At 43.2% G+C, this 22,183-nt stretch overlaps 1 protein-coding gene across 1 annotated transcript in view; it reads left to right on the plus strand.

Annotated features, from left to right (window-relative positions):
* The window catches only part of GALR2 (galanin receptor 2), a 35,414-nt gene extending 17,043 nt beyond the window's left edge, over positions 1 to 18,371 (plus strand). The window contains exon 2 of the mRNA XM_040329996.1: positions 17,435 to 18,371. Within this exon, the coding sequence (XP_040185930.1) occupies positions 17,435 to 18,212 (778 nt within the window). The 3' untranslated portion in view covers positions 18,213 to 18,371. The remainder of the gene's footprint in view (positions 1 to 17,434) is intronic.
* The last annotated feature ends 3,812 nt before the right edge of the window (positions 18,372 to 22,183 follow it).

Below are 22,183 nucleotides of genomic sequence, written 5' to 3' on the forward strand. Positions count from 1 at the left end.
CACCAGACCTAAAGGGTCTGGAATGGATATTTGAGGGGAACCCCAGGTAATTTTTTTTTTAATTGACGGCGGGGTTCCCCTTAATATCCATACCAGGCCTGAAGGGCTTGGTAATTGAATTTGTGGGGACCCCACGTTTTTTTTTTTATGAATGAATTCTCTCTAAATTACAGGGAGCCGACAATTCATTATAGCCGCAAGTCAGTTTTAAATGACTTTTTTTCTTTCAGAAATGACACTTTGTGCAGAGACAGTTCTAAGTACGGGAAACATGTGCTATTTCACATGCTTACGTTACACCCCCCCCCCCCCCAGGTACAAAATTTAAAGGAATATTTCACTTTTATTGTTTCACTTTAAGCATTATTAAATTCACTGCTCCCGAAAAAACGGCTGTTTTTAAAACTTTTTGCATTGATACATGTCCCCTGGTGCAGGACCCAGGTCCCCAAACACTTTTTAGGACATTAACTTGCATATTAGCCTTTAAAATTAGCACTTTAGATTTCTCCCATAGACTTTAACAGGGTGTTCCGCGGCTTTTCGAATTTGCCGCGAACACCCCAAATTGTTTGTTGTTCGCCGAACAGGCAATGTTCGAGTCGAACATGAGTTTGACTCGAACTCGAAGCTCATCCCTAATCATTACCCATAGTAGATCAAAAAGTGGATCAGTGTGTTTTGTACACAGTGCAGGAAACACACATAGAACATGCCTTTCTGGCATCTTGTTCTGGTGTCACTGGCCCTAACAACAGAGGCCCAGATTCTCGTAGAACGGCGTAACTTAGGGCGGGCGTAACGTATCTCATTTACGTTACGCCGCCGCAAGTTTTTCAGGCAAGTGCTTTATTCACAAAGAACTTGCCTGTAAAGTTGCGGCGGCGTAGCGTAAATCACCAGGCGCAAGCCCGCCTGATTCAAATTAGGCGGGTAGGGGGTGTGTAGCATTTAAATTAAGCGTGTTCCCGCGCTGAACGTACTGGGCATGCGCCGTTCGTAAAAAAATCCCAGGGTGCATTGCTCCAAATGACGTCGCAAGGACGTCATTGGTTTCGACGTGAACGTAAATGGTGTCCAGCCCCATTCACGGACGACTTACGCAAACAACATAAATTTATAAATTTTGACGCGGGAACGACGGCCATACTTAACATTGGTTGCCCCTTATATAGCAGGGGCAACTTTACGCCGGAAAAACCTAACGTAAACGTCGTAACTTTACTGCGTCGGCCGCGCGTACGTTCGGGAATTTGCGTATCTAGCTAATTTAGGCGACACCTAGCGGACAAAAAAAAAATGCATTTAAGATCCGACGGCGTAAGAGCCTTACGCCTGTCGGATCTAATGGATATCTATGCGTAACTGATTCTAGAAATCAGTCGCATAGATACAACGGCCCAGAATAGGACTTACAACGGCGTACATGGCGTTGCGCCGTCGTAAGCCCTTTGAGAATCTGGGCCAGAATACCTAGCCCAGTGATTTTCAACTTCATCAGTGTTGTTCAAGTAGATCTCCATCTCTCTAAGGTTGCCTACCCCTGATCTGATATTGTTTCACAATTCCACTGGTATTAAATTGTTGTTTTCATTGTTGCCCAGTCCACTTCTCAAATACTTTTCTGCAGGGCTTATTTTTATTCTAAAACAAATTATTCACTATTGGTGTGTTGGTGTATTGTTGGGTCTACACACAGGATGTCTCATCATTTGAAAATGTAAGTGGAACGCAACATTTCCAGCAGCTCCTTTAACTAGTTACCGACCGCCCACCGTCGTTATACGTCATCACTTTAAAGATGAATATCTTGGTAACGGCAGCAGCTGCTGCCACAATCGAGATATTCATCTCTTCAGTGGGCGGTCCGGTACACGATAACGGCGGTCTCCGCGGCGGATTCGCCGCGAGATCGCCGTTATCGGTCTCCTGCGCCCTCCGCCGCTTACCGTAGCCGTCGGTAGCGGCGGAGGCGATCGGGACTGTTCGGCAGCTGAGCGGGGACGAGACTGAAGGAAAAATCTCCTTCGCCCGTCCCCATAGCTCTGCTGGGCGGAAGTGACGTCAAAACGTCAGTCCCGCCCAGCGTCTTAAAGCAACATTTTTTTTTTTTGTCATTTGAAAAAATGACATTTCCAATTTTTATTTTTATTTTTTTTGCATTTAAGCCTAAATATGAGATCTGAGGTCTTTTTGACCCCAGATCTCATATTTAAGAGGACCTGTCATGCTTTTTTTCTATTACAAGGGATGTTTACATTCCTTGTAATAGGAATAAAAGTAATAATTTATTTATTTATTTTATTTCAGTGTTAAAAATTGTAAAATAAATAAAAATAAATGCAAAAACCCCCAAAAAAATTTTTAAAGCGCCCCGTCCCGACGAGCTTGTGTGTAGAAGCGAACGTATACGCGAGTAGTGCCCGCATATGAAAACGGTGTTCAAACCACACAAGTGAGGTATCGCCGCGATCGTTAGAGCGATAGCAATAATTTTAGCCTTAGGCCTACTCTGTAACTAAAAAAATGCAACCTGTAGAATTTTTTAAACGTCGCCTATCGAGATTTTTATGGGTAAAAGTTTGACGCCATGCCACGAGCGGGCGCAATTTTTAAGCGTGACATGTTGGGTATCATTTTACTCGGCGTAACATTATCTTTCACAATATATAAAAAAATTGGGCCAAATTTATTGTTGTCTTATTTTTTTATTTAAAAAAGTAAATTTTTTCCAAAAAAAGTGCGCTTGTAAGACCGCTGCGCAAATACGGTGTGACAAAAAGTATTGCAATGACTGCCATTTTATTCTCTAGGGTGTTAGAAAAAAATATATATAATGTTTTGGGGTTTTAGTCTCGTAAACACCAACTCTGAAAAACAGGCCCGGGGCTAAAGTGGTTAAGGGTTATTGCTACAATTGTATTTGTATTACCCAATACTATTATAAATATTAAATCCATAAAAAAAAATATCTTTAACAGACTAATGAAAATAAAAATAACCACGGCAGTTTTTATTTATCTGTCAAGAGAAGTTCAGTTAATGATACTTGTCCATAATCATTTAAAAGCGGACGAGGTTTATGGATTGGTAATTGGACTAAAATGCTCTTTATTAAAACATCTTTACAGCAATCAAGAGTCACTGAACACATGGGCTTTCAGGTTTATATGATTTCAATATGAATAATTACAGGGGGAAATTTTTTTTCCAATTCTATTAACATTGTATAGCAGACATGAATTGATACAGAGATCTATAGTTCTGTTGTTCCATATAATTTGTGAAAAAAGCGCTGCAATGCCGCATACACACTGTCGGAATTTCTAACAACAAATGGTCGATGGGAGCTTGTTGTCGGAAATTCGGACCGTGTGTAGGCTCCATCGGACATTTGCTGTCGGAATTTCCGACAACAAAAATGTGAGAGCTGCTTCTCAAATTTTCTGACAACAAAATCCGTTCTCGTAAATTCCGATTGTGTGTGGGCAATTCTGACGCACAAAATTCCACCATTGCTCTAAATCAAGTACGAGACGGAAGCGCTCGGTCTGGTAAAACTAGCATTCATAATGGAGATTGCACATCCGTCACGCTGTAATGGACTGAAAAGCGCGAATCATCTCACGCCAAACTTCTACTAACACGACTGGTATTGAACATCCCTTAAATAGTGCCGTGGTACGTCAACGCGTTCTTGGCGTTTGAAATTTCCGACAACATTTGTGCGACTGTGTGTATGCGAGACAAGTTTGAGCCAACATCAGTCTGAAAAAAATCCACGGTTTTGTTGCCGGAATTTTCCAATCGTCTGTACGCGGCATAAGGGGTGTTTCCATTGAAAGATCTAGAAATGTTTGCATTTTTTATATTGAAAGATAAACTATAGACAAAAGTTTGAAGGGATGCATTATTAAAGCTCTGTGATCAAAAACACAACATCTTTTTAAAGCATGCAATGTACAGTAAGTACCTGAATTTAAAGCAGTATTAAACCCAAAAGCAAACATTTTTTATATTGCAGCTTACTAATTCTTAGCTGTGGTGGTTGTATTGTTATCCTTTTTTTAGGTATTCTTTCTTCTATTTTCATTAGGTAATCCAGTCAGTAAACTTAGTACACACGGGCCGAATGTTGGCCGGTTCATTAAGGCCCGTACACACGATCGGATATTCCGACAACAATTGTCCGATGGAGATAAAGGGAGACTTCTGGATACCCGCACTCCAAAAAATCTTTTCATTTTTTAAGCTATGATTAAACACTAAGTAATAGTGTGAAACGCGTCAGTATTTTTCCGTCTGCTGTGGCATGTATTTTTATATCCTGTTTTATCAATAAAGGCAAACATTTTGTGGAGTGCGGCTGTCCAGAAGTCTCCCTTTATCTTCATTGCTATATGCATTGCCAGCACCTGTGACTTCTGATCCAGTGAAGAGGTTCATTACAAACGGAAATCTACCTTGAGCGGTAAAATCCCTTCCCCTATCTGTTCTTGGACTTAACAATTGTCCGATGGACGAGTTTTGTCGGATAATCTGACCGTCTGTATGCTCCATCGGACTACTGTTGTCAGAATTTCCGACAACAAATGTTGGGTTTTCATGCTCTCAAATTGGCCGACAACAAATGTGTTCCATCGGATTATCCGATCGTGTGTACACAAACATGTCGGACTAAAATCCAAAAGTACAACCATGCATGCTCTGAAGCGTTCGGTCTTGTAAAACTAGCGTTCGTAATGGAGATATTACATTTGTGATGTGGCAAATTATGGAATCTTGAAATGCAGCACACATTCTCTTCTTCTTTATAACATGATAATAATGAAGCTGCTTTGCTGGTGATACTGATGGAGTAATGACAATTATTTTAAAGGATTTGTGGTCTAGTGATATGAAGAATATTTTTTTTTTTTGGATCAAGTTACCACAGCCCCATTATCCCCTAGTGGTTTTGAAGCTCAAAGATCAGACTCTGTTTGTGTCCCTTGTTATTAATTTTACATTGTATTTTTGAAATGTACCTGCCTACTCCCAAACTGTCATTTAAAGTTAAACACATAAGCAAGTATTTGTTATATATTTTTTTATTATTGAATAGTAAACTCAAGAAGGGCATATACAAAACAAGTACAAATTTGTAGCACAAGGAAGCTCATCTCATCAGGCCTTTAGTCAAATGTGAATATATGTAACAGTGTAGCGCCAATAAAGAGACCCTGTAAGGGTTCTCCTGTGAAACCAATAATAAGTGACATGGCCTCACTATCTGTTCCCAATATGGGATATCAAAGATAGGTGGTCAGGAAGTGGTAAGAAATGTGAATCAAACCCTATGAAAAAATGATTGTTCAGAGGTATAGTCACCGCAGTGATCCTATACCATATTAACCAATAAGTGTTCAAACCTATTATAAATGAACAAATTAAGTGAAAAAAAGTCCTATACTATGGAAGAGCAGTATAAATGCAGTCCACAGTAAATAGTGAAGACAACCAATCCTGTGATAGTAATCAGTCCGTGCTTTGTGAAACAACAAACATGTCTTCTCCTCAGCTGGTTATCATGAAACATATGTTCTCAGCAGTAATCCTCAGCATTTGACATATAGAGATAGGTGGGTACTCTTACCGGATCAGGTGGACCCTCAAACTCACCATACGGCAGGAGGGTCTTTAAGACTTGTATAGACCGACTGTCTGATCCAGATACCGTCAGGATGGACTCCTGGGCAGAGCAGATTTCCACGAATATCCCGATGTCCAGAGAACCGCTTGATGTTATGTTGACATGTAGTAATGTTGCTCAATCACTCCCAAGCCGAGAGAAAAAAAGAAAAAATGCTCATCATAGTGTAAAACTAATTTAATAAAAAATTCCAGAGCTTCACACTAGTGACAGGAACTCAATAAAAACAAATGGTATAAAAATTACAAATCACTGCAAACAATTGCAAGACCACACGTGAAATAGGAAAAAAAGGGCTGTATAGTGAAACAGCAACTCTCCCCCTTGATGGGTGGATAAGAGTTTTTCCAAAAAATGCAGTGGAGATGCGGCGAATCAGCAACGCGACCGGTTTCGTCTAAGATAGACTTCAACTGGGGTATCTGTCTGACTCTCGCCCCTCACCTGCATTATATATACTGACACATATGTCAAACTGCCTTCCAATCCCACTTTGAAAATGAAAACCTCTCTAACAAAACTCATCGAAACTGGGGCTCGTATGGGGATCCTGGATAAAAAGGAACGGGGATACCTTATTCCAAGTTTGCCCCCAGTCTTGCTAACATCTTTATGGCCAAATGGGAGGAGGATGTCATCTATGCTTCTCACCGGCCAGAGATTGTGCTCTGGGCTCTTGCAGTGATTTGTTTTTTATACCATTTGTTTTTATTGAGTTCCTGTCACTAGTGTGAAGCTCTGGAATTTTTTATTAAATTAGTTTTACACTATGAGGAGCATTTTTTCTTTTTTTCTCTCGGCTTGGGAGTGATTGAGCAACATTACTACATGTCAACATAACATCAAGCGGTTCTCTGGACATCGGGATATTCGTGGAAATCTGCTCTGCCCAGGAGTCCATCCTGACGGTATCTGGATCAGACAGTCGTTCTATACAAGCCTTAAAGACCCTCCCGCATAATGGTGAGTTTGAGGGTCCACCTGATCCGGTAAGAGTACCCACCTATGTCTATATGTCAAATGCTGAGGATTACTGCTGAGAACATATGTTTCATGATAACCAGCTAAGGAGAAGACATGTTTGTTGTTTCACAAAGCACGGACTGATTACTATCACAGGATTGGTCGTCTTCACTATTTACTGTGGATTGCATTTATACTGCTCTTCCATAGTATAGGACTTTTTTTCACTTAATTTGTTCATTTATAATAGGCTTGAACACTTATTGGTTAATATGGTATAGGATCACTGCGGTGACAATACCTCTGAACAATAATTTTTTCATAGGGTTTGATTGACATTTCTTACCACTTCCTGACCACCTATCTTTGATATCCCATATTGGGAACAGATAGTGAGGCCAGGTCACTTATTATTGGTTTCACAGGAGAATCTCTTTATTGGCGCTACACTGTTACATATATTCACGTTACAAAGTATCAATTTTGTTGTGTTGGCTGCCTGATTTTTATTTTATTTTATTTTATTTATTTGGTTAGCGCAATATATTATTATACATACTTTAGTCAAATGTATCGCCCACTGTCAGTCCCTTCGGGATCCATGCCTCATTCATCTTCATAAGGGGGAGGTAATCTAGACTTTTTTGATCTAGGCGACTTCTCTTCTCAGTGACAATACCTCCTGCTGCACTGAAGGTCCTTTCTGAAAGGACACTTGAAGCGGGGCAGGCCAGAAGTTCTATTGCAAATTGGGATAGCTCAGGCCACAGGTCAAGCCTGCACACCCAGTAGTCAAGGGGTTCATCGCTCCTCAGAGTGTCGATATCTGCAGTTAAGGCGAGGTAGTCTGCTACCTGTCGTTCGAGTCGTTCTCTGAGGGTGGACCCCGAAGGGCTGTGGCGACGCGTAGGACTGAAAAAGCTCCGCATGTCCTCCATCAACAACACGTTTGTAGAGTGTCCTGTCCTTGCCGGCGTGGTCATGGTAGGAGGAGGATTACTTTCACCTCTTCCACTGTTAGATTCCCGTTGTGCTGTGACATCACCCTTATGCCGCATACAGACGATCGTTTTTTGTGATGAAAAAAAATGACGTTTTTGAAAACGTCATTTAAAATGATAGTGTGTGGGGAAAATGTCGTTTTATGTCTTCAGAAAAACGACCAAAAAAAAATTCCAACATGCTCGAATTTTTTGTGTCGTTTTTCAAAATGTCATTTTTTGTGTCAATGAAAATGATAGTGTGTGGGCAAAACGACGTTTTTAAACCCGCACATGCCCAGAAGCAAGTTTTGAGACGGGAGGTAAAACTACCATTCATAATGGAGTAAGCACATTCATCACGCTTTAACAGACAAAAAAGCACAAATCATCTTTTACTAACAAGTAACCAGCTAAAAGCAGCCTCAAGGCGAATAGAACTTCCCCTTTAGAGTGCCGTCACTTTGTTCATCATTTTTCAAAATGATGGTGTGTATGCTACATCGTTTTTGAAAATGAAGTTTCAAAAATGTCGTTTTTTTTCATCACTTCAAACGTCATTTTTTTTTCATCACAAAAAACGACCATCTGTATGGGGCATTATACGCTGTGTAAAGTATACTTTTTAATTTATTTTGGAACTGCTGCATCCTTTCCGACTTCCGGTAATTTGGTAACATTTCAGGCACTTTCTGCTTATACCGGGGGTCTAGTAGCGTGGCCACCCAGTACAGGTCGTTCTACTTCAGCCTTTTTATACGAGGGTCCCTCAACAGGCACGACAGCATGAAAGACCCCATTTGCACAAGGTTGGATGCTGAGCTACTCCTGTCCCGTTCCTCGTCCTCACTGATCTCACTGAAGGTCTGTTCTTCCTCCCAGCCACATACAACACCACAGGTACCAGATAGGTGACAACGAGCACCCTGGGATGCCTGCTGTGGTTGGTCTTCCTCCTCCTCAAAGCCACATTCCTCCTCTGACTCCTCTTCCTCACACTCCTCTTCCAGCGTTTCTGCAGGTCCAGCAAGCGTTCTTGATAAGGCTGTTTCTGGTGGTGATGGTGACCACAACTCTTCCTCTTCCTCTTCACGCTTATCTACGGCCTGATCCAGCACTCTTCGCAGGGCACGTTCCAGGAAGAAAGCAAATGGAATGATGTCGCTGATGCTGCCTTCAGTGCGACTGACTAGGTTTGTCACCTCCTCAAAAGGACGCATGAGCCTACAGGCATTGCGCATGAGCGTCCAGTAACGTGGCAAAAAAATTCCCAGCTGCGCAGAGGCTGTCCTAGCATCCCGGTCATACAAATACTCGTTGACGGCTTTTTCTTAATGGAGCAGGCGGTTGAACATTAGGAGTGTTGAATTCCAACGTGTCGGGCTGTCGCAAATCAGTCGCCTCACTGGCATGTTGTTTCGCCGCTGGATATCTGAAAAGTGCGCCATGGCCGTGTAGGAACGCCTGAAATGGCCACACACCTTCCTGGCCTGCTTGAGGACGTCCTGTAAGTCTGGGTACTTATGCACAAAGCGTTGTACAATCAGATTCATCACATGTGCCATGCACGGGACATGTCAATTAGCCCCAAATTCAATGCCGCCAACAAATTGCTTCCGTTGTCACACACCACTTTGCCGATCTCCAGTTGGTGCGGAGTCAGCCACTGATCCACCTGTGTGTTCAGGGTGTACAGGAGTGCTGGTCCGGTGTGACTCTCTGCTTTCAGGCAAGTCAACCCCAAGACAGCGTGACACTGTCGTATCCGTGATGTGGAATAGCCCCTGGGGAGCTGGGGGGGTGCAATTGATGTGGAGCAAGACGCAGCAGCAGAAGAGGACTCAGCCGAGGAGGTTATCGAAGAGGATGGAGTAGGAGGAGTAGAGGAGGTGGCAGCAGGCCTGCCTGCAAGTCGTGGTGGTGTCACCAACTCCTCTGCAGAGCCACTCATTACATGTTTGTCAGCCGGCAGCAGGTGTACCCAATGCGCAGGTGTAGGTGATATACCTGCCCTGACCGTGCTTTGCAGACCAGGTATCAGTGGTCAGATGGACCCTTGCCCCAACACTGTATGCCAGGGATGCCATGACTTCCTTTTGCACAATAGAGTACAGGTTGGGGATTGCCTTTTGTGAAAAGAAATTTCGGCCGGGTACCTTCCACTGCGGTGTCCCAATAGCTACAATTTTTTTGAAGGCCTCAGACTCCACCAGCTTGTATGGTAAAAGCTGGCGGGCTAAGAGTTCATGTGCCTTCGCAAAGCAGTTGTACCTAGGTGGGTGTTGGATTTCCCACGACTCCATTTCTTTTGGCACAGGTTGCAAATGGCATCGCTGTTATCAGAGGCAGACACACAAAAAAAATGCCACACTGCTGAGCTTTGCAATGCCGGCATTCTGGTGGTAGCAACAGCATGCGTTGATTGGCGTGCTGTCTGGCTGACCCCGGGTGCCGATACATGCTGTCTGACTGTGCCACTAGCTCCTTGCGACGACCTCCCCCTGCTTCCAACTCGTCTCCTCCTCCTCTCTGTCTCCCCATCTGAACTTTCCCCCTCTTCTTCTTCTCTTCGAGCGGGCACCCACGTGACATCCCCGGACACATCGTCATCATCAACCACTTCACTTGTATCTGACAACTCAGCAAAGGAAGCAGCAGTGGGTACATCATCATCACACCATACGTCCATGTGTGTAATGCTGCCTGACTGAGTCATATCCCTTTTATCTACATCCTCTGGCAATAATGGTTGCGCATCACTAATTTCTTCCAACTGATGTGTAAATAACTCCTCTGACAGATCAAGTGAAGCAGCTGTGATGCTAGTGTTGGTAGTGGTGGCATGCGGGCGAGTGGTAACTTGAGAGTAGGGATGAGCTTCGAGTTCGAGTCGAACTCATGTTCGACTCGAACATTGCCTGTTCGGCGAACAACTAACAATTAGGGGTGTTCGCGGCAAATTCGAAAAGCCGCGAAACACCCTGTTAAAGTGTATGGGAGAAATCTAAAGTGTTAATTTTAAAGGCTAATATGCAATTTATTGTCCTAAAAAGTGTTTGGGGACCTGGGTCCTGTCCCAGGAAACATGAAAGACCGGGCTTTCCCAGTGACGTACGAGGGTGCGCCAGAGGGGGCGGGGTCACGTGACGGGTGACCGCTTCCTCTATATAAGAAATGTCACAGCTCCAGCGCGTCATTCCGCTGGGCTGTGTCCAGCGGAGAGTGGAGCTCCCCTGCTGTGCTCTGGACGGATGGATCTTCTGCATCGCTGGACCGGACCGCTGATCATCCGTCGCTGGAGAGATCATCCATCGCTGGATAGGAGACAGTGGATTCACATCGCTGGATTTTTTTCTACGGTGTCTGTGTGTGTGTTTTTTTTTAACTATTTACACTTCCTTCGTGAAATGGTAGAGGTACAGTGTACCCCATTACCAATTCACATAGGGGGATGCCAGGATCTGGGGGTCCCCTTTGTTAAAGGGGTCTTCCAGATTCTGATAAGCCCCCCGCCCGCAGACCCCCACAACCACCGGGCAAGGGTTGTGGGGATGAGGCCCTTGTCCCCATCAACATGGGGACATCCTCCCCATGTTGAGGGCATGTGGCCTGGTGCGGTTCAGGAGAGGGGGGGGGCGCACTCTGTCCCCCCTCTTTTCTGCGGCTGGCCAGGTTAACGTGCTCGGATAAGGGTCTGGTGTGGATTTTTAGGGGGACTCCACGCCATTTTTTTAAAATTTGGGGTGAAGTTCCCCTTAAAATCCACACCAGACCTGAAGGGCCTGGTATGGATATTTGCGGGGAACCCTACGTGATTTTTTTTTTTTTTTACGGCGGGGTTCCCCTTAATATCCATTCCAGACCTGAAGGGCCTGGTAATTTAATTTGGGGGAAATGACACTTTGTGCAGGGACAGTTCTATGTACGGGAAACATGCGCTTTTTCACATGCTGACTTTACACCCCCCCCCAGGTACGAAATTTAAAGTAATATTACACTTTATTGTTTCACTTTTAGCATTATTAAATTCACTGCTCCTGAAAAAACAGCCGTTTTAAAAAAAAAAAATTGAATTGATACATGTTTCCTGGGACAGGACCCAGGTCCCCAAACACTTTTTAGGACAATAACTTGCATATTAGCCTTTAAAATTAACACTTTAGATTTCAAATGTTCGAGTCCTATAGACTTTAACGGGGTTCTAAAGTTCACACGAACATTTGGTGTGTTCGCAAGTTCTGATGCGAACCGAACAGGGGGGTGTTCGGCTCATCCTTACTTGAGAGGTGCCCGAAGCTGAGCTGGAGGAGGATGGTGTGTCAAGGTTATGAGCGGAAGCTGTAGAAGATTGGGTGTCCTGTGTTAGCCAGTCAACTATGTCCTCAGAACTTTTCGAGTTCAGGGTACTTGGCCTCTGAACACTGGGCATTATTCTAGGGTCAAAGGGAATCACAGCACCACGACAGCCCCTGCGGGGTGGCCTGCCTCTGCCAGTCATTTTTTTTTATTTGTTTAGTTGTACTATGCGTGCAAGCTACTGTGACACCAGATATGAGTGGCACTGGCAGAAGTTGGCAGAGTAGACGCTGTAGGCCTGACACACGCCTGCAGACAACTAACTGCTATTCTATTGCAGTCAAAATTGTGTTTTTTCTTTTTAAATTTAATATACTATGCCACCAGATATATGAGTGGTGGCACTGGGCAAGTGGGCACAGTTTACACTATGAGCCTGACACACGCTGGCAACTGACTACTATTCTATTGCAGTAAATTTTTTGGGTTTTTTAAATGTTATGTACTGTGCCACCAAGATAGATGAGTGGTGGGTGGCACTGGGCACAGTGTACGCTGTACCCCTGACACACGCTGGCAGCCAGGCAACTGACTACAATTATCTTGCAGTAATATATATATATATTTTTTAAATGTTATGTACTGTGCCACCAAGATAGATGAGTGGTGGGTGGCAATGGGCACAGTGTACGCGGTACCCTGACACACGCTGCCAGCCAGGCAACTGACTACTATTATATTGCAGTAATACTTTTTTTTTTAAATGTTATCTACTGTGCCACCAAGATAGATGAGTGGTGGGTGGCACTGGGCACAGTGTACGCTGTACCCTGACACACGCTGCCAGCCAGACAACTGACTACTATTATATTGCAGTAATACATTTTTTTTTAAATGTTATCTACTGTGCCACCAAGATAGATGAGTGGTGGGTGGCACTGGGCACAGTGTACGCTGTACCCCTGACACACGCTGGCATTCAGACAACTGACTACTATTATATTGCAGTAATAATTTTTTTTCTTTAAATGTTATCTACTGTGCCACCAATATGAGTGGTGGGTGGCACTGGGCACAGTGTACGCTGTGATCCTGACACACACACGCTGCCTTCCTAGCAGGCAACTGCAATTAGATTACAGAGAAAAAAAAGCTGACTGATATACTAGCCCTAAAAAGGGCTTTTAGGGGTTACTAGCCCTAAAAAGGGCTTTTTGGGGTGCTGTCCTTACAGCAGAGATCAGATGAGTCTTTCAGGACTGGAGTGGACACTGAAAACACTAGTCTAGCTAGAACTTTCCCTATTAATTCAGGAGCAGCAACACTATCCCTCCTCTCACTAAGAATGCAGGTTCAGAATGAATCTAAAATGGATGCTGCCCGAGAGGTGAGAGGGTCAGGGAGGGAGGGTATGCTGCTGATTGGCTGGAATGTGTCTGCTGACTGTGAGGTAGAGGGTCAAAGTTTGCTCAATTATAATTAATAGGAGACGGATCGAACAGCGCATATGTTCGCACGCATCGGCGAACGCGAACGGCAAAATTGCCGCAAATTATTCGCCAGCGAACAGTTCTGTACATCTCTACGCAAGACACCAAAACTGTAAGTACTAAAATCTTTTTTTTACAGGAATGCGGGTCCACTTTAGGGGTGCGCGCTATACGCCGGAGCGCGCAATACCCCGATAAATACGGTAAGTATAACATGTTTGTTATTAAAAAAAAAATTGCTTAAATCTACAAATTAAGATCTTTTGACATTAAAAGGAGCAGTTTGGAGTTGTTAAAAAATAAACATGCATACACACCTCAATGCTGCAGCATTGGTCTGAAGCTGCAGCTGTCCTCTGCTAGCTCTAAGCCAGAGAACTGATTACATGACCAGTGATTGCTCAGTTCTCAGTCAGCTCTGAGCAGATAGCTGGTGACTGTGCTCACTGGAGCACCGTGATGGGGAGGGGGTGGGAGTGTCTGGCTTCAGCTCTCAGCCGTACACTCAGGGGCTGAGCCAGCTGGTACTCAGGGATCTGGGTGGATCCTGACAATATGGACCTGATCCTTCTAGAGCCTGAAGTGGCTCTGTGATGGTTAGGTCACAGAAGAGCACCTGTAAAGGCATTTCTGTGACCCACAAAAGAAGTATGGTCAAAATAGCTTTGGCCATACTTATTTTTTAATATTGCACCCCAGGGTTCTGTCCTGGGACCAATCTTGTTTGACGTGTTCATAAACTATATAGATTTTTTTTAATACATTTCTCAATCTCAGTGTATGCTTATGATACAAAGCTGACACAGGATATAGAAACTTTACAAGAGGACCTAGTGGTGCAAGTGTGCTTGCCCTATTTATTTACCACATACACTGGTTTCGCTAAGGACATACCTTTGATTGCCCAGCGCATATAGTCTAGCACCGACAATACGTAGCACCACCCTGACCAGTTTTGTCACAAATGACGTTTTCAAAGGGCCCGTGCCCTTTGAAAACGTCATTTGTAATGAAACTGGTCAGGGTGGTGCTACGTATTGTCGTCACAACGTCCCCACGTGACCCCGGAAGCACCGGCGTACAGTTCTTTAAGCTAATGCCGGCTTTTTTAAATTTTGGGATTTTATATTTTTCGCTTGTTGTATCGTTCCCCTTTTTTCAATAAATGATCCAGCTAATTTTTGACATAACGCACTATTGTAGCCTTTCTCATTTTTTTACCACCCACGGACTTACTCCCCTTGGAGAGAGGGATATCAGCATATTCCCATCGGTAACCTTAAGAGCGGAGGCGAGGAGATTTACAGGAGCTGGGCGACCTAGATACCCTGGATGACCACTAAGATCCCGCAGAGGTTTGATCTGCAAGCTTCTATGACCTTGCCATTAGAGGTCCATCCAATCTGGTAAGGATCCATCTTTTCACCTGTGTGTGCTGCACCAGGAGGAATTCATCTTGGTGGTGGTGGACAGTCATTTAATCTCCTTCATCCTTATTTCCACCCGTATGCATTTTTCTTTGTGGGATTGAACTTTGGATACAGTGAATTTGTCTATTTACTTTAGTTTCTGTGCATCCATTTGCATACTGGTTGTTCGTTTGATTTATGGATATCTGATCTGGCAGAGGATTTTTTGTGACGTTTTGTATCACAATCTTTTTTTGTATTAATTTATATTTCCTTGCTTTTCACTGTATGATATTTATTTCACTTTAAATATTATTCCTTATTTTATTCTTATTTTTTCACTTCAATAATTATTTGGATCAATATATATATATATATATATATATATATATATATATATATGTGTTCATATGCAATTTTATAGCGCGACTATCCTTTCTTGCACATTTTTCACATGATTATCACATGTTTTGTATCACGGCTTATTTTCATCTAATACTTGTTTTGTCATATATTTACCACTAGCGCAGTATTTACCCCCCGTCCGTCCGTCCTCAGTGTGTACCTAACTCCCCAGTCATCACCAAGTTCCTGTTCTTGTATTTGTGTCTCTTTTTCCTTGTTAGTTTAACTCCTGGTTCCTGTCTGTTCTCAGTCTGCCTAAACCAAGTTACCCTACTTTGGTGATATATCTAAACCTGTAGATTTCTTTGATCTTACCTCGCTAGAACTCCACCTGCTCTGACCTTGGCTATGTTTTTGACTACATCCCTACCTAATCCTTGGGTTTAAATGCTTGGCTCTTGGTACTCCAACAGCAACCCCTGGCTGCTCAACTCAACTCAACAACTCTACATTTCTTAGTTTGCCTTCACAGGGGGGTGAATAGCACCTAATTTTAAGGCCATGTAATCTGATGTCTAAGTTTCACAGGAAACTGGACCACCCCTTCCATGGATAGAAAGCATTCTCGTAGGGTGCTAAAGGTAAAGGGAACCGATGTAGTGGTCATCTGGTCTTAACAGAGACCTGCCTTAAAGTATTGTAACTTTCCTGTATGAATCAATAACCAGTGATTGTGTACATCAAAATGTAATCAGTGTACTCCAAAGATATCATTTATATAACAAATGCTGTGGCATGGTCATGGACTTATACTTATAATTATACTTATACTAATATTGTCATGCAGAAGCACAGTTGAATGTCCCTTACATTGAGACCAGACTTGTTTGAAACTGTGTTGAAACACAAGTAAATGAGCAATGTTCATTGTACCAGTGGTCAACATTTTAGAACAATACTATTACATGTAGTAACAGATACAAAATACACTTCCCTAGCATTATTCATAATTCTTAGGCCTCGTACAGACGGGCAAACATGTACGATGAAAACGGTCCGCCGGACCGTTTTCAGCGTACATGTCTGCCCGGAGATTTCTGTATGATGGCTGTACACACCATCATACAGAAATCCGCGCATACTCGATACGCGGCGACGAGGCCGCGCCGACGCCGCGAAGACGTGCGCGGCCCTGGCAGTTCAATGCTTCCATGCATGCGTCATAATCATTCGACGCATGCGAGGGATGGCGGCCGCTCGGACATGTACGGTAGGTCTGTACAGACGACCGAACATGTCCGACGGACAGGATTCCAGCGGGCATGTTTCTAAACATGTTTAGAAATATTTGCCCGCTCGAAAAAGGCCCGGCGGGCAAATGTACGCTGGAATCCTGTCCGCTCGGCTGTACAGACGACCGAACATGTCTGCTGAAACTGGTCCGCGGACCAGTTTCAGCAGACATGTTCGATCGTCTGTACGGGGCCTTAGGCCCCATACACATGATAGAATCCATCCGCTGAAAAATCCCAGCGAATGGGTTTCAGCGGATAGATCCTATGGTGTGTACACTCCAGCGGATCTGTTTCCGCGGATATTTCTCCCCTGGGATGGATTCCAGCAGATCGAATATTTGCTGACATGCTAAACAAATCTATCTGCTGGAATCCATCCCAACGGATGGATCCGCTGGTCTGTATAGACTCACCGGATCCATCCGTCCGAAGGGATCCCCTGCATGCGTCGTAATGAATCATCGCATGCGTGGAATTCCTTATATGACAGCGTCGCGCAAGTCGCCGCGTCATAATCGCGGCGACGGCGCGACACGTCATCGCCAGAGGATTTCGGCGCGGATTTCAATGCGATGGTGAGTACACTCCATCGCAGAGAAATCCGCTGAAATCCTCGAGAGGATTTATCCGCGGAAACGGTCCGCTGGACCGTATTCGCGGATAAATCCTCTCGTGTGTATGGGGCCTAAGAGATAATTTTGTTTAAAACCCAGAGAAAATGCTAACCAGACACATTCCAGTTATAATATTGTAAATTAACATATTATGGGCAATGGCATATATTGTGTTTTGGTAATTGAGGGACTTTCTCAGTGCTGTACTGGGGCCATTGAGCGTAGAAAATATATGCATCAGATGATCTATTAATTAAAGTAATATACAATTACTACATTATTAACTATAAAGAAGAAAAACGTTATGTAAAAGTTGACCACTGATTGACCATTCATTACTGTCTTTTCAGGTATCTTGCAATACGTTATCCATTGCGTTCCCGGGAATTGCGCACTCCCAAGAATGCCCTGATGGCTATCACTCTAATCTGGAGCTTGTCCTTGATCTTTTCTGGTCCTTATCTCAGCTACTACCAAGAGTTTCAGCTGTCTAATCTAACTGTCTGCCACCCAGTCTGGCAAATATCACATCGCAAGACCATGGACCTTTGTACTTTTGTCTTCAGCTATGTCATTCCTGTGCTGATTCTCAGTCTCACCTATGCCCGTACTATAAGATATCTTTGGACATCTGTAGATCCTATTGAAGATATGTCCGAATCCAAGAGGGCAAAGAGAAGAGTGACTCGCATGATCATCATTGTTGCCGTGTTATTCTGCCTTTGTTGGCTTCCCCACCACTTGGTCATTCTTTGTGTCTGGTTTGGATACTTCCCCCTTAATAACTTTACATATGCCCTTCGTATTCTGTCACATCTGGTGTCTTATGCAAATTCTTGTGTTAATCCAGTGGTGTATGCTTTGGTCTCTAAGCACTTCCGAAAGGGGTTCCGGAAGATATTTCGCTGTCTGCTATTACGTCAAAGGGCAGCCAATAAGATCCATGTGGTCCCTGCTGCCCATGTTGGTGTCAGCACTCTGGAGGTGGCATGCACAGAAGTGACTCAATTAAGTGAGGGCCCCTTGCATTGCTCTGCCTGTTGCCAGGATCCTGGGAGTCCTTGGGAGGAGACAGAGAGAGCTGGAGATAAAAGAGGCCCGGAATTCCTCAGATTTAATATTACATAGGCAACAGAGACATAGTGAAGAGACACCAATGGTAAAATACTAAGTTTTGCTTATGAAAGATTTTGGGCTCTGATTCAAGACATCACCATGCTGTAATTAAGCAACCATTCATATACTGCATAGCATAGAAAAAAGTGCAATAAAGAATAATAAATCTTAGCAATGAGTTGTAATGCCTAACCACACTGAACATCAGAAGCTGATGTCTAGTTGCTTACAAAGCTATATTATAAATAGTTTAAATGGACATTATATGTGTTAAAATTACAACCAAATGAAAGCTGAATATTGTACTTTTCAAGTTTTCATGACTTACTACACATTTGTGTTCTTTTCAGTATGGTATTGATCGGTTTCCTTTTAAAGTATATAAGCCACTTTCAGTTCAGATACTTTAGATATTATTGTTCTGCAGCCTGTATGAAAAAAAAAAAAAAACGTTGTTTACGTCGGGTCACGACGTATTAACATAAAACACGCCCCCATTACATCCATTTAAATTCCGCGCCCTTACGCCGCCGTAACTTACGGTGCGAATTCGTTAAGGATTCAAACAAAACAAAAATAAGTTACAGCGGCGTAGCGTATCTTAGATACGCTGCGCCCGGCGCAGATGTATGTGGATCTGCCCCTATATGTTGTTCTATTGGTTAGTAGCCACCACCACCCATACTCAGTGTTGAGTCAACAGTATAGCACTCAAAGAAATGGGGAACAGAACCAGTGACAAGAATGATCAGTAGACTGCCCTAGTTTTTGGAGATAATGAGACACGTTATAGCAGCCTTTCTCAACCAGGGTTCCTTTTGAGGTTTATATGGGTTCCTTGAGCACTGAGCAACTTCTGCCCCCCATATGAGTATCCACTGACACTTATGATTTTTTTTAACTATCTGTAAGCGGAATTCTTTGCAATTGTGAGTAAAATTCTTCCTAGTGACCATCGCACTAATGTTTTGTTAGCTGTAGATATCGTTAGGCCGCGTACACACGGTCGAACATGTCCGCTGAAACTGGTCCGCGGACCAGTTCCCGTGGACATGTCTGACCGTGTGTACGGCCTAGCGGACAGGTTTCCAGCGGACAAAAGTTTCTTAGCAAGCTAAGAAACTTGTCCACTGCAAACATGTCCGTCGGACATGTCCGATGGTTAGTACACCTAATCGGACATGTCCGCTGGTTATGACGTGTAACCAGCGTCCCGAAATCCCGCGCATGCGTCGAATTGATTTGACGCATGCGTGGAAGCATTGTACTTCCGTGTTTGAGAACGTCGGTGTCTTCTACGTCACCGCGTTCTCTGTCAGCAGGGATTTTGGTCTGATGGTGTGTACACACATCAGACCAAAAGCTCCCAGGAGACATGTCCGATGAAAACGGTCCGCGGACCGTTTTCATCGGACATGTCTCCTCGTGTGTACGGGGCCTTATACTTAGTAGGGTTCTGTAATGCCCTGTACAAACGATCGGTTTGTCTGATGAAAACGGTCCGATGGACCATTTTCATTGGACGAACCGATCGTGTGTGGGCCCCATCGTTTTTTTTTCCCATCGGTGAAAAAAAAAATAGAACCGGTTTTAAAATTTTCTGATGGTTAAAAAAACGTTAGAAAAAAACGATCGCCTGTGGGAAAAACCATTGGTCAAAAATCCATGCATGCTCAGAATCAAGTTGACGCATGCTCGGAAGCATTGAACTTCATTTTTCTCTGCACGTTGTTGTGTTTTACGTCACCACGTTGGACACGATCAGATTTTTAACTGATGGTGTGTAGGCAAGACTGATGAAAGTCAGCTTCATCGGATATCTGATGAAAAAATCCATCGGTCCGTTTTCATCGGATGAACCGATTGTGTGATGTGGCATTAGCCCAGAAAGTTATTTAGCCTACAGGTCCCTTGAGTTACCTGCTGTTAATAGTAAGTGCCAAATTATAATTGTTTCAAGCAACATCCCATTAAAAAACGGAATAAAAAAAGTGATGTAACCTTTATAAGTCATCAGCCATAATCGTCCACCAGTCTGCTAACACTAAACAGCTAAAAAATGTAAGCTTAAGTGGTTTTGGGGCACCTCATCATTGCACGTTGTACTGTGTTATTAAGTGATAGACTTAAGTTGGTCATACACAGGAAAATTTTAAAGCTTTACATGAATATGGCAAAAATTGAAAATTGTTATCACTTACTGCAATTTTCCTGTCCTGAAAAACTCCATGACAGCATGCAAAAAGGTTGACTCCACCCTCACTCCTATCTCAAGGACCATTCTTCCATAAATTTTGAGACTGATCTAGTCCACATGTTCCATAATTAGACTACTCAACAACAGGGAGGGATCCTATGCTGCCATGGAGTTAATCAGGAAAGGAAAATTGCGGTAAGTATTTAATAATTTTCTGTTTTTCCAAAACGAACTCCATGGCAGCACACAAATGGGAAAAAACTATCTTCAAACAAGGGTGGGATACTTTGGTCAACAAAACATTAACACCAAAAATAACTGGATAAGGGGGCTAGCTTTCCTCCACAGTAAGCCATAAAAATGGAGGCCCATGTTGTCCCATATGTTCCTTGAAATGGCCAAAAGTAAATGGAAACTGTAGCAATTGTCAGCTAAAAAATGGTGACAACACAAGTCAAAGCATATATTACCAGCACATCATGGCTCCTGGTGGAGCATATTGCTTTCGCTTCCATAGGAGTCAAGCCTTATGCCCCGTACACACAGTCGCTTTATGTGATGTAAAAAAACGACATTTTTAAAAACGTCATTTTAAATGACCGTGTGTGGGGAAAACGTTGTTTTATGTCTTCTGAAATACGACAAAAAAAAAAATTGAAGCATGCTTCAACTTTTTTGTGTCGTTTTTCAAAACGTTGTTTTTTGTGTCATAAAAAATGACCGTGTGTAGGCTAAAACGACGTTTAAAACAACGTTTTTAAACCTGCGCATGCTCAGAAGCAGTTAGGACGCGAGTTTAAATGGAATAGAGTGCCGTCGTACGTGCTGAACGTAACCGCTCTTTGCTAGAGCTGTTGGAAAAAAATGATGGTGTGTATGCTACATCGTTTTTGAAAATGAAGTTTGAAAAACGTCGTTTTTTTTCATCACATAAAACGTTGTTTTTTTCTATCACAAAAAACAAGCGTCTGTACGCGGCATTACTCTTATATCCAACAATAAATCTGGATGTATTCTTCACTCTGAGAATTGCCTAAATCTCTAATGAAATCAAAGCTGGTGAATAAGCTCTAAGTAGCCTGGCATCCTGTGAATGGAACTGACCATTCTAAGTAATCCAACTTGCAGGGAAAACAATACCAAACTTGGCAGAAAAACAAAAAGGGTCCTTTGTAGCTTAAAGTATAACTACAGGAAAAACTTTTTTTTTTAGTTTTAGAAAGAGTGAAGAGGGATTAGTGATAACAAGAACAATTTGGGACTAGACCTGGTTAGGTTAAGTGCCTTCATCCCTATCTAAATGAATAAAGGAGCAAGGGCGGAGTGGGACTTTGAATGAAGCGCATAGGTTACATCAATGAAATCTATTATATATGTCAATAATATGGTACATACAGGTAATCATGATACATACTGTAATAAATATCCAATACAGTTTGTATATATGCACACATATAATGTTACTTCCCATCCCATGAGAGTCATCCATTGTGCAATATTTAGAGTGTCATTTGACCTGGTTCGGGAGCCCTTTGCTCTCATCCCTTCTGGGAGCTGCGACATGCTGCCGAATCTCCTCCCTCCCCGGATGTTTTGGGCGGAGGACACCCTCGCACCACGCATCGATGTCAAGCCCACTCCCCCCTTCCTCCTTTTTTCATGGAGAGGGATTAGAATGCTTGTCAGTTTTTATTGCTGTCTGTTCCCCCTGTACGGGATTAGCTCGGTAGAGGAGGTGTGTGACCCCCTGGATGGGTTCACTACACACTGAACGATACAGAGAAAC

This window comes from Rana temporaria, chromosome 12 (assembly GCF_905171775.1).
Source record: "Rana temporaria chromosome 12, aRanTem1.1, whole genome shotgun sequence".
In the NCBI taxonomy this organism is placed as follows: Eukaryota; Metazoa; Chordata; class Amphibia; order Anura; family Ranidae; genus Rana; species Rana temporaria.